Source organism: Musa acuminata, chromosome BXJ1-9, assembly GCF_036884655.1.
Source record: "Musa acuminata AAA Group cultivar baxijiao chromosome BXJ1-9, Cavendish_Baxijiao_AAA, whole genome shotgun sequence".
NCBI classification, from domain to species: Eukaryota; Viridiplantae; Streptophyta; class Magnoliopsida; order Zingiberales; family Musaceae; genus Musa; species Musa acuminata.
The window spans coordinates 47,393,648-47,405,346 of NC_088335.1; the positions used below are offsets into that span (position 1 = coordinate 47,393,648).

Here is an 11,699-nt window from a genome sequence, read left to right on the forward strand (position 1 = left end):
CCATGGGATCCTTCGGCCTGGCCCATTTGCATTGTTTAGTCCCAGAGATCGATCAGGCACCATGCGAATCTTAACAAGAAACAACGGCCAGTTGATCCCCATCAACTAATACGAGGGTTTTGCAATCTCCACGCAGTGCTTTCCTTCCCACCTGCTCCGCCCCCATCGTCGCTTCCAGGGTTTCGACTGCTCGCCGGCGACGACGAGGGTGGGCATTGCGGCGAGGGCCACCCGACCTTGTTCCTCGGATCTGGTGCTTCTCTAGGTTCAGATTGTAACTCGAGCATGGGGGCGGGGAGTGCTTGCGGTCCAAGATGTACCGCGAGCGCAGGGTTTGGTCGATCGAGGCCAAGCATGGCGGCACCGCCCTAGCCAGCCGTAAATCTCTTCAAGTTCTACCAAGCTGACGACGTCAATACGCCATTCCCAACTGCCGCAAACCCAAGCCCGCCAAGCTCAGGTCCAAATACCCTTCTTTATCCCCATGCTCTTTTGATTTCTGCGGCGATTTCCCTGTCTTGGTCTAAGGGTTGATGGTTTTCGTTTCGGGGTTCGGGAAAAGGTTCGTCTTTTTGAAGCAGCTTCCGTCGGGATTGTTTGCAGCGCTGAGCGTTTGCACATTTAAGATTTTTCTTCCAAAAGAGTGCCATTTCAATAGCCTCTGCAGGTATCATCTGTAACTTTTTTGTTGCTTCGATCATGAAAGGTTTTTTCTTTGATTTGTATGAGCTAGTTCAGATCTCTCTTCATCGAATGGCTGCTCTCCGATACGGCCGTAGTTTTCATTATAATTAATCGAGTGCAAGTAAAGAACGTAGTGCATTATTTTGATATTGATTTACTGGCTTCGAATTACTGCTCTAATCTCATTGGTTTCTGATGAGGGTAATAATGGTGATAAGACTTGGGTTGAAGTCAGCTGCCCCAGATGACGCCTCGGTTGACCTGACACCACCTGGTCAAACGGACCGGAACGCTGACCGAGGCACATTAAACATCCTGCTCAGGCTCGGTCTTTCACGTCACGCCAACACCAATGTCAGACGCTACTAGGAGTACGAGCTTGCCCCCTGCAAGCGGGCATATTAGGAAGCAATAAGCTTCCATATAAATACCCTTGCATTCTAAATGGGAATGGGGGAGGACACCAACATAGATAACAAACTCCCTGCGACTACTCACTAACTTGATCGTCGGAGGGGTCGGGCCGAGCTCCCTCGACCCGACCTTTGTGCAAGTGCGAAGTCGAAGGTCCCCACAGGACGCGCAGGCGAGGAGTTCTTGCCCGGAGAGGATAGCGACCCCATCCCAATCGGAGCACCGGGATCGACCACCTCAGCAGTCTCAAGGCACGTCCTAAGGAGATCCCCGTCATCCGGACCCGAACCAAGCCGCGTCGGTCCCGAGGCCACGACTTAAGGTTATTTACACTAATATTTTTGGTGCTAGAGGAAGGGCCGGAATGTCTAGGGATCAACCGATTGGCTTGAACGAACCTACGGTTGAGGGGTCACATCCAATTGGAGCTTCAGGGGAACATCCCCCGCACGGAGATCTTCGTGACGAACACCCCGCCACGACCTCAGAGCGCTATTGGCGGATATTCAACGACCCGGGCCTATCGCCGCCGACGGCGCCCCCGCCGACCCATCGCCCGTGTCATCCGAGGCCTTCCACGACCTCACCCATCAAGTCCGAACTGACCGGTATGGTGCAATCCATTATTCCCCTTGTTTCTTCTCATCCACTGCGCTCCCCGACCGTCCAACCACTGCGGCAACAGGAGCCACCCATTCAGGCTCGCACACCACCCCGGGAGCTCCCCGCTTCGCCTCGGGTCCCACCACCCCCACACGGGGGCCGAGTGGCGGCCAACGCAAGAGGCCACCCGGAACCCGAGGCATTATCTTCGGACTCTACGGATTCCCTACGAGCCCAATTGCACTTCGTCAATCAGCGACTCGACGAGGTGCAGAAGGAGGTCCGCAGGTCAAAGGGAGAGCTCGGGGAGGACGCACACCAAGGATCCCCGTTTACGCCCGAGATACAGGACCAGATAGTCCCCCCGAACTTTCGACTCCCCTCCCTGGATGCTTACGACGGTTCCACCGACCCAGCGGACCATGTAGCCGCTTTTTGCGCCTAGATGGCGCTATACGGAACCTCCGACGCTTTGATGTGCAAGGCATTTCCCACGACTCTGAGGGGGCCAGCCCGCACATGGTACAGCGGTCTGAAGACCGGGACGATCACCTCCTTTGATCAGCTCGTCGAAGACTTCGAGCTTAACTTCTTGGCCTACGCTCGGCCGAAGCCGTCCGTTGCACTGCTCCTCGGACTCAACTAAAGGGAGGACGAGCCCCTCTCCCATTTTGTGAATCGCTTTACAACACAAATCCGGGGGTTGCCGGACGCTCATCCCTCTCTGTTAGTGCAGGCGTTTATGACAGGCCTGCGACCTTCCAGATTCTTCTGGTCCCTCGTGGAGCGACCCCCCACCACAGTACCAGATATGCTCCAGCAGGCTAACTAGTACATCGCGGCGGAGGCCTGGGTGGCCGTGAGGAGGAGGAGCGACTTTTGACAGCGGGCCCCATAGAAGAAGTCAAGCACCCGCGGTGGCTATCCGATGTAGTCCTCGTAAAAGGAATCTAGGCCCTGCCTCGGTCTCTTCCGAGCGAAGGCTCAATATCTACCTGACTGCCTCTCGGCTCGCGGTTAGCTCCGGCCTAACCCCCTTCTGTATCTACACGGCTCGATCGTAGACTGCCCGAGTCCACCTCAGCGCGGCCTGCCCGCTTGAGCCGTGTCCCTCGGTCGTAGTATGCCCGAGACCGCCTCTGCGCGGCCAGCCCGCCTGCGTCATGCTCCTCGGCTACGTGTCGCCCGAGACCACGCCTGCGCGGCCTGCCCGCCTGCGTCGTGCTCCTCGGTCGCGTGTTGCCCGAGACCACACCTGCGCGGCCTGCCCGCCTGCGTCGTGCTCCTCGGTCGCGTGTTGCCCGAGACCACACCTGCACGGCTTGCCCGCCTGCGTCGTGCTCCTCGGCCGCATGTTGCCCGAGACCACACCTGCGCGGCCAGCCCGCCTGCGTCGTGCTCCTCGGCTCCATGCTCCCCAAGATCGCACCTGCGCGGCCAGCCCGCCTGCGTCGTGCTCCTCGGCTCCATGCTCCCCGAGACCACACCTGCGCGGCCTGCCCGCCTGCGTCGTGCTCCTCGACCGCGTGTTGCCTGAGACCACACCTGCGCGGCTTGCCCGCCTGCATCGTGCTCCTCGGCCGCATGTTGCTCGAGACCATGCCTGCGCGGCCAGCCCGCCTGCGTCATGCTCCTCGGCTCCATGCTCCCCGAGACCACGCCTGCGCGGCCAACCCGCCTGCGTCGTGCTCCTCGGCTCCATGCTCCTCGAGACCACACCTGCGCGGCCAGCCCGCCTGCGTCGTGCTCCTCGGCTCCATGCTCCCCGAGACCACAGCCTCTGCTCGGCCTGCTCTACTGAGTGTGCTCCTCGGCCGCACACTACCCGGGGTCACCGCTGCACATCCAACCCTTCTTAGTTGCTAAACTCCACGATTCCCACACCCCTGGCAACGGACCGGCAAGACGCCCGGCTGGGACAGTTTCTCAAAGTTGAAGCCATGCCTCGGACCCCCCTTTACAGCAACCGATGCATAGCTTCCTTCGGGGGGGGGGGGGGGGAGGAAAGGAATATGATAAGGGTAATAATGGCGATAAGACTCGAGTTGATGTCAGCTGCCCCAGATGACACCTCGGTTGACCTGACACCACCTGGTCAAACGGACTGGAACGCCGACCGAGGCACATTAAACATCCTGCTCAAGCTCGGTCCTTCACGCCACGCCAACACCAGTGTCAGACGCTACCAGGAGTACGAGCCTGCCCCCTGCAAGCGGGCACATCAGGAAACAGTAAGCTTCCCTATAAATACTCTTGCATTCTAAACGGGAAAGGGGGAGGACACCAACATAGATAACAAAACCCCTGCGACTACTCACTAACTTGATCGTCGGAGGGGTCGGGCCGAGCTCCCCTGACCCGACCTTTGTGCAGGTGCGAAGCCGAAGGTCCCCACAGGATGTGCATGCGAGGAGTTCTTGCCCGGAGAGGATAGCGACCCCATCCCAATCGGAGCACCGGGATCGGCCACCTCAGCAGTGTCGAGGCACGTCCCAGGGAGATCCCCGTCATCCGGACCCGAACCAAGCCGCGTTGGTCCCGAGGCCACGGCTTAAGGTTGTCTACACTAACAGTTTCTGTTTGCAGGGAAGTTAATACTTGGAGATGGTTGATAGAGGGCAGGTGTTCTGTTGCTTAAGCTTGTCAAAGATTCAGTGTTTTAGTAGATTTTGGTATATAAATTCAAAGTTCCGGAGATTGATGGTGAGTTGGTCCGCATCTTTTTGTCAAGTAGTAATACAATATGAATTCAATTGGTATTCTGTCCAGGTTGGAAACATGTACAACCTAGTCGAATTGCATTTATGACGCTGCAACTCAACTTTTAGGTCTTAGAAACTAATGCAGCCTTGTCAAGTTGCATGTAAGACATAGCAATTCAACTTCTTGTGGACTCCTTTTATGAACTTTGGTTCTTGATCTTTAGGTCATATATGTGTTGAAGTTATTTTAGTTACATTTCCCATTGGATAAGTGACATCCCAGTTTAGTTCCTGATTCGAGATGGTTTATAAGTCTATAATGAGTCGATTATTATTAAGTATTTTGGGCTGGAGTATCAAGTTAATTGAGCCCTAGAATAGGGTTACCATGGATGAAAATTACAGAAAGAAAAGTCAGTATGATAACAACAGCCATAAATTTCCCAGATATATCATAAGCTAATTAGTGTTTCGGACTTGTAGCCTTTACTAAACTGAGTGCACATTCTTCATTTTCTGTAAGTTTTAGAGCCAAAAGATTAGATATGAAATTATTAGATTCATGCTTATATTAGGTTCGAAAATTGTGTGAGACAATTTAGCTCTCACATCTGCTACTCCCTGTTGCTAGTTGTTGTTTTATTTTTCTTTTGTTTGTCCAAGCTTTTTATTTGATTCTTTACTGCAGATGTGCTAATGTTATAAATGCATAACTAGGCTCCTTGAACTCATGGATAAAACTAGTAATCTTGACATCTCGTTGAATTGTTGAATTTCCATGAGCATTTTTCTTTTCGCAGATTGTTTGATTGTATAAACATTGTTTTTTTCTCTTTCCTGACTTAGGATAAAATAGAAATGATACCACTAATTACTACTTTAGATGTTAGATCAAAGTTTTCTTATTTTGTTCAATGTTGTTTGTTTCTTTACTGACATACTTGTTGATTCTTGATAAGTACATTTGTCATATTCCTTGGGTTATAGGTTGTGTTTTTCTTCAATTGCCAAGTTGTCTGTTGGTACTGCTTCATTCTATCTTCTCCTGCTGCTACTGCTGGAGAGCACTTCGAGATCAATGCAGTCCATCGACGTTGCTCGAATAAGGTTTATATCACTGTAACATCCACCAAGATTCAGATTTTTGGAGTTGATGTTGAGAAGTTTGATGATGAGTATTCCACTGGATAGGAGAATAAGCAAGTCCTAAGAGAAACTCTTTGAATCAGAGGAGGTTTATATCATTGCAACATCCACCAAGATTCTATCTTCTCCTGCTGCTACTGCTGGAGAGCCGTTCGAGATCAATGCAGTCCATCTACATTACTCAAATAAGGTTTATATTATTGTAACATCCACCAAGATTCAGATTTCTGGAGTTGATGTTGAGAAGTTTGATGACCGAGTATTCCACTGGATGGGAGAATAAGCAAGTCCCGAGAGAAACTCTTTGCATCAGAGGAGGTTTATCTGCAGGAGACTATTAGTCATGGTTTGCTACAGTTGTGTATATACTCACTCCATTGTTCATGTGCTACGATTTGCTTTTCGGTTGACAACACAGATATGTTACGATCCCTCCCCATAGTCAACTCGACATTGAAGATGTTATCTTGTGCAGCTTCTCTGGAAAGACCAGCAGCCAAATCTTGGATGATAGCACATTGAGCATTGAGTTGATGACAGCACATTGAGCATCCTTGGACACTATTTACTTTTCCGGTAAACTATGCCTTGTTTAGCTTTATTCCAATCCATCAATCACACGGCATAGAATCTTCATTTATTTTAGAATCTCCATAGACTGATGCATTATTATTCTACCTTATCATTTCTTTACCCATATCCTCATTTGTGCAGGCACCTTCCACAGAACAGGGCAACTGCATGCACTCCGTAAGAACTCTTGCAAGAAATCAAAATAGAATTGTGCATCACACGGCAAACAAAACCAGACATCACTACAACAGCTCCGCAAACCCACACTCCTCGCGGAATCTATACGAACTAATAAAATAAGTCGTAAGGAAGAATGGATAGCAGTGTATATGAGAGGACTGGCAAAATCTAGTAGCAGTTTTCTTCTCCCTCAGAGCATGCTGTCGATCCGCGAAGGAAGCCTCTTGAAGAAATTGTTGGGGACGGACGGCAGCTTGCTCCTGAATCTGGGGTGGCGCAGCATGTACAGGCCCGCCAAGAGCGCCACCATCTGGAACGGCGTCACGTAGAGCATCACGGCGGCAACCAGGCAGAACACCACGAACAGGCTGGTCGCCCTGGGATCCCTCCAGCTCAGTAGCGACTGCAACCTCTCCCCCTGCATCGCCAGGTCGCCCACCACCGTCTGAATCCTGCCGGCCACGCTCCGAAGCCTGTCGTACCTCATCCGAACTATGTCGTGCGATTTCGTCGTCGGAAACGTGTCGAACTCCTCGTCGAGCTCATCGGGGTGTATAACCTCCGCCGCCGAGAGCTTCGTGTCCATGTGCGGCGGGTGCCTCGGTCGGAACCTGTAGCTCCACAGCCCGATCAGGAACATGTAGAGGAACATGGTGGGCAGGATCAGCTCCGGGTAGCAGATCAGAATCAGAAACAAGACGTGGACGAGCAAGGTGGTGATGGGGTTCTTCCAGCGGCGCACGTCGTCCAACCACCGGAACATGCCGATGGTCCCCGAGAGCAGCGACGTGATCCGGAAGAAGTTGGCCTTGCTCCTCCTCATGCTCCACATGTGGGAGTCGACATCCAGCATGTACTCCACCGCCTCCTTCCTCAGCGGTGGCTCCGCCCGCCCCAGCCTCGACGCCACGATGCTCATTGCCTGGTACCGCAGGCTGTCCACCTGGTTGATGGTAAAAGGATGAATATAGTGCATCTTGGGGAGCAGCGGGTGCCCGTAGAGGTAGATCATGCTCGCCAGGGACAAACATGTGAAACGCACCGCCAGGTGCAGCTCCCCCATCTTCTTCACCCCCGACGGCTGCAGGACGACGAGGGGGTACGCGTGCGTGTAGATCCGATCCATCTCCAATGTCGACAGCCGGATCCTCACCTTGCCGATTCTCATGTCTCTCGCCGCTCCGCCGCCTCCAGGTTTCTCGTTCCCTCCGACATGGCCGTTATCGAACACCCCGAGGGTGATCACGGTGCAGGGATCATACACCTCCCAGGTGTACTGCTCGTTCCATTTCGGACTGAAACTGTCGATGATCGTTCTGGTCCGTACCCATTTCTGGCCGTACTTGGCGACGCAGTAGGCGTCGGTGGTGCCTCTGCCGTCCGTCTTCTTCATCGGAGCCAGTCCCTGCGCACTGAGAATGCCCACTTCCAGAACTCCAACGGGTTGCTTCCACAGCTGCCGCGCCGTCGGACGGTTGTCGCTGATGTACATGGTGGACTCATCCATCACATGGTAGGCTCCTTCGAGGCAGACACGGAGGTGGATCCTGCTCGAGAACTTGAGTTCCTTTCTCAGTTCACCCTCGAGCACTCCGAAGCCGAACCTCTCCATGTTGAACCATCTCGAATGCACCGGCCGGTGGTCTAGCCGCTTCTCGAACAACGTCAGTGGCAGGACGATCCTCCCGAGCAACTCGTCCTTGGTCTGGTTCAGGCGGTCCTCGGTGGTCAGCACCAGGTGCTCCTCGAATGGCTCGGCCGCCACGAACACAAGGTCCTCGTTCCACATCGGATTCATAGTCTTGGTGGGGCAAACTTTGGTCTTCAGCACCTGGTTGCCGACCTGAGCCTTGACGAACACCTCCGGGAGGCGGCTCTTGTCGTTGGGCTGCACGTCCTGGGCTTCGATGACGATTACTCTGAGGTACCAGAGCTTGGGGGAGACGTACACCTTGGACCGGATGTTGAACACTCCCTCGCCCTGGACGGAGGCCGCGTCGGAGTGCCATGCGTCCGGGAAGGCCTCGTCGGCCTGCGTCCCGATCCACACTGCCAACATGACTTCCCCCCTCACCTTGCTCTCCCCCCGGTGGTCCTCGAGCCGGTACCACTGGGGGGCTAACGGGCTGTCCGGCGGCAGTCTCGTCGGCACCTCATTGAGATCGAAGGCGACCCTGCCCACATAGTCATCCCGTGCCACCATCTCTCTGTCCTTGACGTAGACCTCGAGGATCGTCGACTGGATCCGCTCCTTGGAGAAGGCGAACACCTGGTTCCATTCGGGGTTGACCCTCTTGTCGAAGTGCTTAGTTGTGCCGTGGTAGTTGCCCAGCTTCACTTCCACATACGGGTCGCAGCTGCCGGAGACGGCATTGGTGGGGAGGTTCTTGGCCTTGACGACACGCACGTAGAGGTAGTGCATCTGTTCCACGAGGTCGTATGTGCTCGTGAGCTTGTCGCCGCCGTAGACCAGGCCCATCCACCCGCCGCCCCTCGCATGCGGCCACCGCTCGCCCAGCTGCGGACTCGTATCCTTGAGCTTGTACTCCTCTGCGCGGCTCGGTTGGACCTGCTGCTGCGCCATGATCGACACCACCGCGGCTCTGCTTCTCGGTGGATTCTCCCGGGTGGAGCGAGACTTCAATCGGTCCTCGGGCTACCTCTACGTCAACAGCAGCTGGTTTTAGGGCAGTGTCTATGGAATTATCTTCATCTGCAAGGGCTTAATAGTAGGTTCCTTAATGACAATAAAATCAGATTCAATACTGGTGGATGTCCATGCAATGACACTAGAGGTGGAGAAGCAGGAGGGGACTTTGGTTCTGAAGGATTTCCTCACCTTGCTTGATGATGCCAACCCCGTGAACTCTCGCCTTCCCAAGCTAACTGCGGCCTGGAACGAGCTGCCTTCATGTAGGGAGGAAGACGACCACAAGTTTCATGGAGAAGCTGTTTTGCGAACCTGACACTGAAGTGTCACAGAAGGAAGTGATCGAGCTACAATTAAAAGTTGAGAGAAGTGGAGGGAATAAAGATAGGATGATGATGATGATGATTGTGGTTTAGTGGTTTGTCTTAACTAGATTGCTGAGCTTGTTTATGGAGAGCTCATCCTGCTGACTTCGCTGTGCTGCCATGCTTAGAAGAGTGACTTAAAAAAGGAGTTCTTAAATAGCTGCATCATTTCTTCTGCGCACTGTTGGAAACAGTTCCAAAAGGACAGCAAGCGAGGGTAAATGTCAAGTAATAAAGCAAAGGATTCCCTGAAAGCATAAATTCAAAGGCTTTTGGAGCTTGGAGACTTTTGACAAAGATGCTTTCCTCTAACCTTTATTCTGCATGTTTGAATAAAATAGTGTAATGGCTGTTCTGCCATCTGATTTCCTTGGCACCCTTCGCATCTCACAACACTGAGCTGCCATTCTTCTTGCCTGCTGTGGTTCCGAGCCCAACATCCCATTAGCTAGTTTGATTCATCACTTCATTGCTGTTTCAAGTTGATGTCTTGCAGGGCTAAGACCACTCAAAGGATGAAGAAACACTTGTCATATGTTGTTCTCTGGTGAAATGGAAGTTCGAGGACGGAAGGCATCTGATCACATGAATTCAAGAGGAACCCAATAACCTCAGTAGAGTAGGCAGTCCTGAGCTTGAGGTTTCTCTTTCCTTGTGAGATGGATAAAGTGATTGCTGTCTTTATTCTTTCTTACTGGTGGCTGGCTTTCACTGGAATTGATTCTCCATACTTGTTAGACATCTGTAAACAGTTAAGATTCTGAGAGCTAAGTAAGTTCTTTACAGAGAACTTTTAGGCCCCCACGGTGGAGAATCAATAATGACTCCAAACTACAAATAATGCTTCACTGGTGAACTGATGATGCAAAGCTGATCTCCGACATACGGAAGAAAAGAAAAGAGGTGAGGAACAGATGAAAAAGATGTGAGAGTTTGGGAACAGCATTCTCAGAATTCTCTGAGCACCAAAAAACAGTAATTTGATGTTGAAATAACAATTCCGAGAATGCTGTGAGTACAAACCAATAATTGGCAGTAATGTTCAAACATTTGGGACACCTACACTTGAATTTATAGCTGCAGCTGGAATGATTATAGTTTTTGTAAGCATCATCCTATCAGAGTAAAAGATTGCAGGTTATGTATCCTGGAAATGAACCAAATACTATAGCTGGGAGAGCACGGCAAAGGGCCTACATGAATCCATATTGCTTTCCTGAACAAAAGCCCATTCTATTTGTTGGTATTGAACAAGAGCAACAGGACTGGGATGTGGAGATGAGTGCCATAGGGGACACTGCTGTTGACGCAATTGAGCAGTACATGTTCATCTCAAAATGATGCAGGAGTACATGAATGACCAGTAATTCTATGATTAAGCTATGTCATATGTGAATCAGAGTCATTCCTGTTCAAGTACTCCTAAAACTTCAAAAGAAAATAATGATTTAGAAATGCTTTCCTTAATTTTATGTTCAGTAAAAATGTTCAACAGAAACTGGAGAATCTTTTATATATATATATATATATGCATTCTTTTCTCTCTCTCTCTCTCTTTTATTGTTAATTCTAAGGCATTCATTGCAATCTTTTAAATGATGCTCTTTCTTCTGTTCTTGGTGTAAGGGGAGGAAGCTTTTGATTTCAATTTGGCATGGATCTCTGAACAAGGTACCAGTGCCTCAGTGCAAAGGGAGATCAGAAAAGAATGACCTTGTTAGAGGAGAGATGTCTGGGGTTCTCTGCAACATGTTGACCTTGTTTGGCTGGTGCTTGGCACCTTGTGAGACGCCCATTTGTTTCTGCTGTGGTGGGGATTAGATATCCTGCTGTTGGTAATAAACTGAGCTTATACAGAGCTAGAAAGGTCCCCATTGGGTTGTGACCAGAGAAGTGCTCCAAGGACTCAAACAAGGGCTACTGACAAGGAACCTCATCACCTGTGTAGAGCAAGAACAGGGTGGAGTTTGGTGAGTGAAGTCTCAAACTCATCTACCTCATGCCAAACGAACAGCTGTCCATTTGGATGGTCACCAACACCTCTTGTCATTTCTCTCTAACATCTCTTCTGCTCCAAAATGTGGGAGAGAAGAGCTTTTGACTTTGATCCTTTGTTTCTGAAGAAACAGGGGATGGGGGAGAGCAGAACTTCATCTGTTCCTCAGTATCAAACTAGTGCCTGAACACATTTGACTGTAGGAATTTTTTATGGTCTATACCTGTTGTCTGATCCATCAATTTCCACTCAGTGGAAGGATGAAGATATGCCTGATAAGAATGCAGGTTGAGAATGCTGGAGGAGCTATGAATCATATTATACTTTATCAAGATGACAAGCCTTAGAAAACTGATCTTTACCAAAACCCTTATGGCTTGCAATAC

At 51.1% G+C, this 11,699-nt stretch overlaps 1 protein-coding gene and 1 long non-coding RNA gene across 6 annotated transcripts; one reads left to right on the top strand and one right to left on the bottom strand.

Moving 5' to 3' along the window:
* The first annotated feature begins 124 nt into the window (after positions 1–124).
* On the top strand, positions 125–6,402 carry LOC103999219 (uncharacterized). 3 transcript variants are annotated; one of them, XR_010479872.1, is made up of 4 exons: positions 125–667; positions 5,391–5,510; positions 5,595–6,125; positions 6,264–6,402. It is a non-coding gene; the product is annotated as an uncharacterized LOC103999219 (long non-coding RNA). The 3 variants fall into 3 exon arrangements; XR_010479871.1 differs by having other exon boundaries at positions 125–4,404; positions 5,391–6,125; XR_010479870.1 differs by having other exon boundaries at positions 5,391–6,125.
* Positions 6,310–9,949, bottom strand: LOC103999220 (FT-interacting protein 1). 3 transcript variants are annotated; one of them, XM_009420896.3, is made up of 2 exons: positions 9,142–9,949; positions 6,310–8,964 (listed from the first exon to the last, which is right to left on the bottom strand). In XM_009420896.3, the coding sequence occupies exon 2, from the start codon at positions 8,884–8,886 to the stop codon at positions 6,493–6,495; it is 2,394 nt and encodes a 797-aa protein (XP_009419171.1). In that variant the 5' UTR covers positions 8,887–8,964; positions 9,142–9,949; the 3' UTR covers positions 6,310–6,492. The 3 variants fall into 3 exon arrangements, with proteins under 3 accessions (XP_009419171.1, XP_009419170.1, XP_018674121.1); XM_009420895.3 differs by having other exon boundaries at positions 6,310–9,015; XM_018818576.2 differs by having other exon boundaries at positions 6,310–9,039; positions 9,142–9,422.
* Between the last annotated feature and the right edge of the window lie 1,750 nt (positions 9,950–11,699).

What these genes read in the sequence shown, in the direction of transcription:
- LOC103999220 (XM_009420896.3), bottom strand. Translation starts at nt 8,886, where the DNA reads ATGGCGCAGCAGCAGGTCCAACCGAGCCGCGCAGAGGAGTACAAGCTC.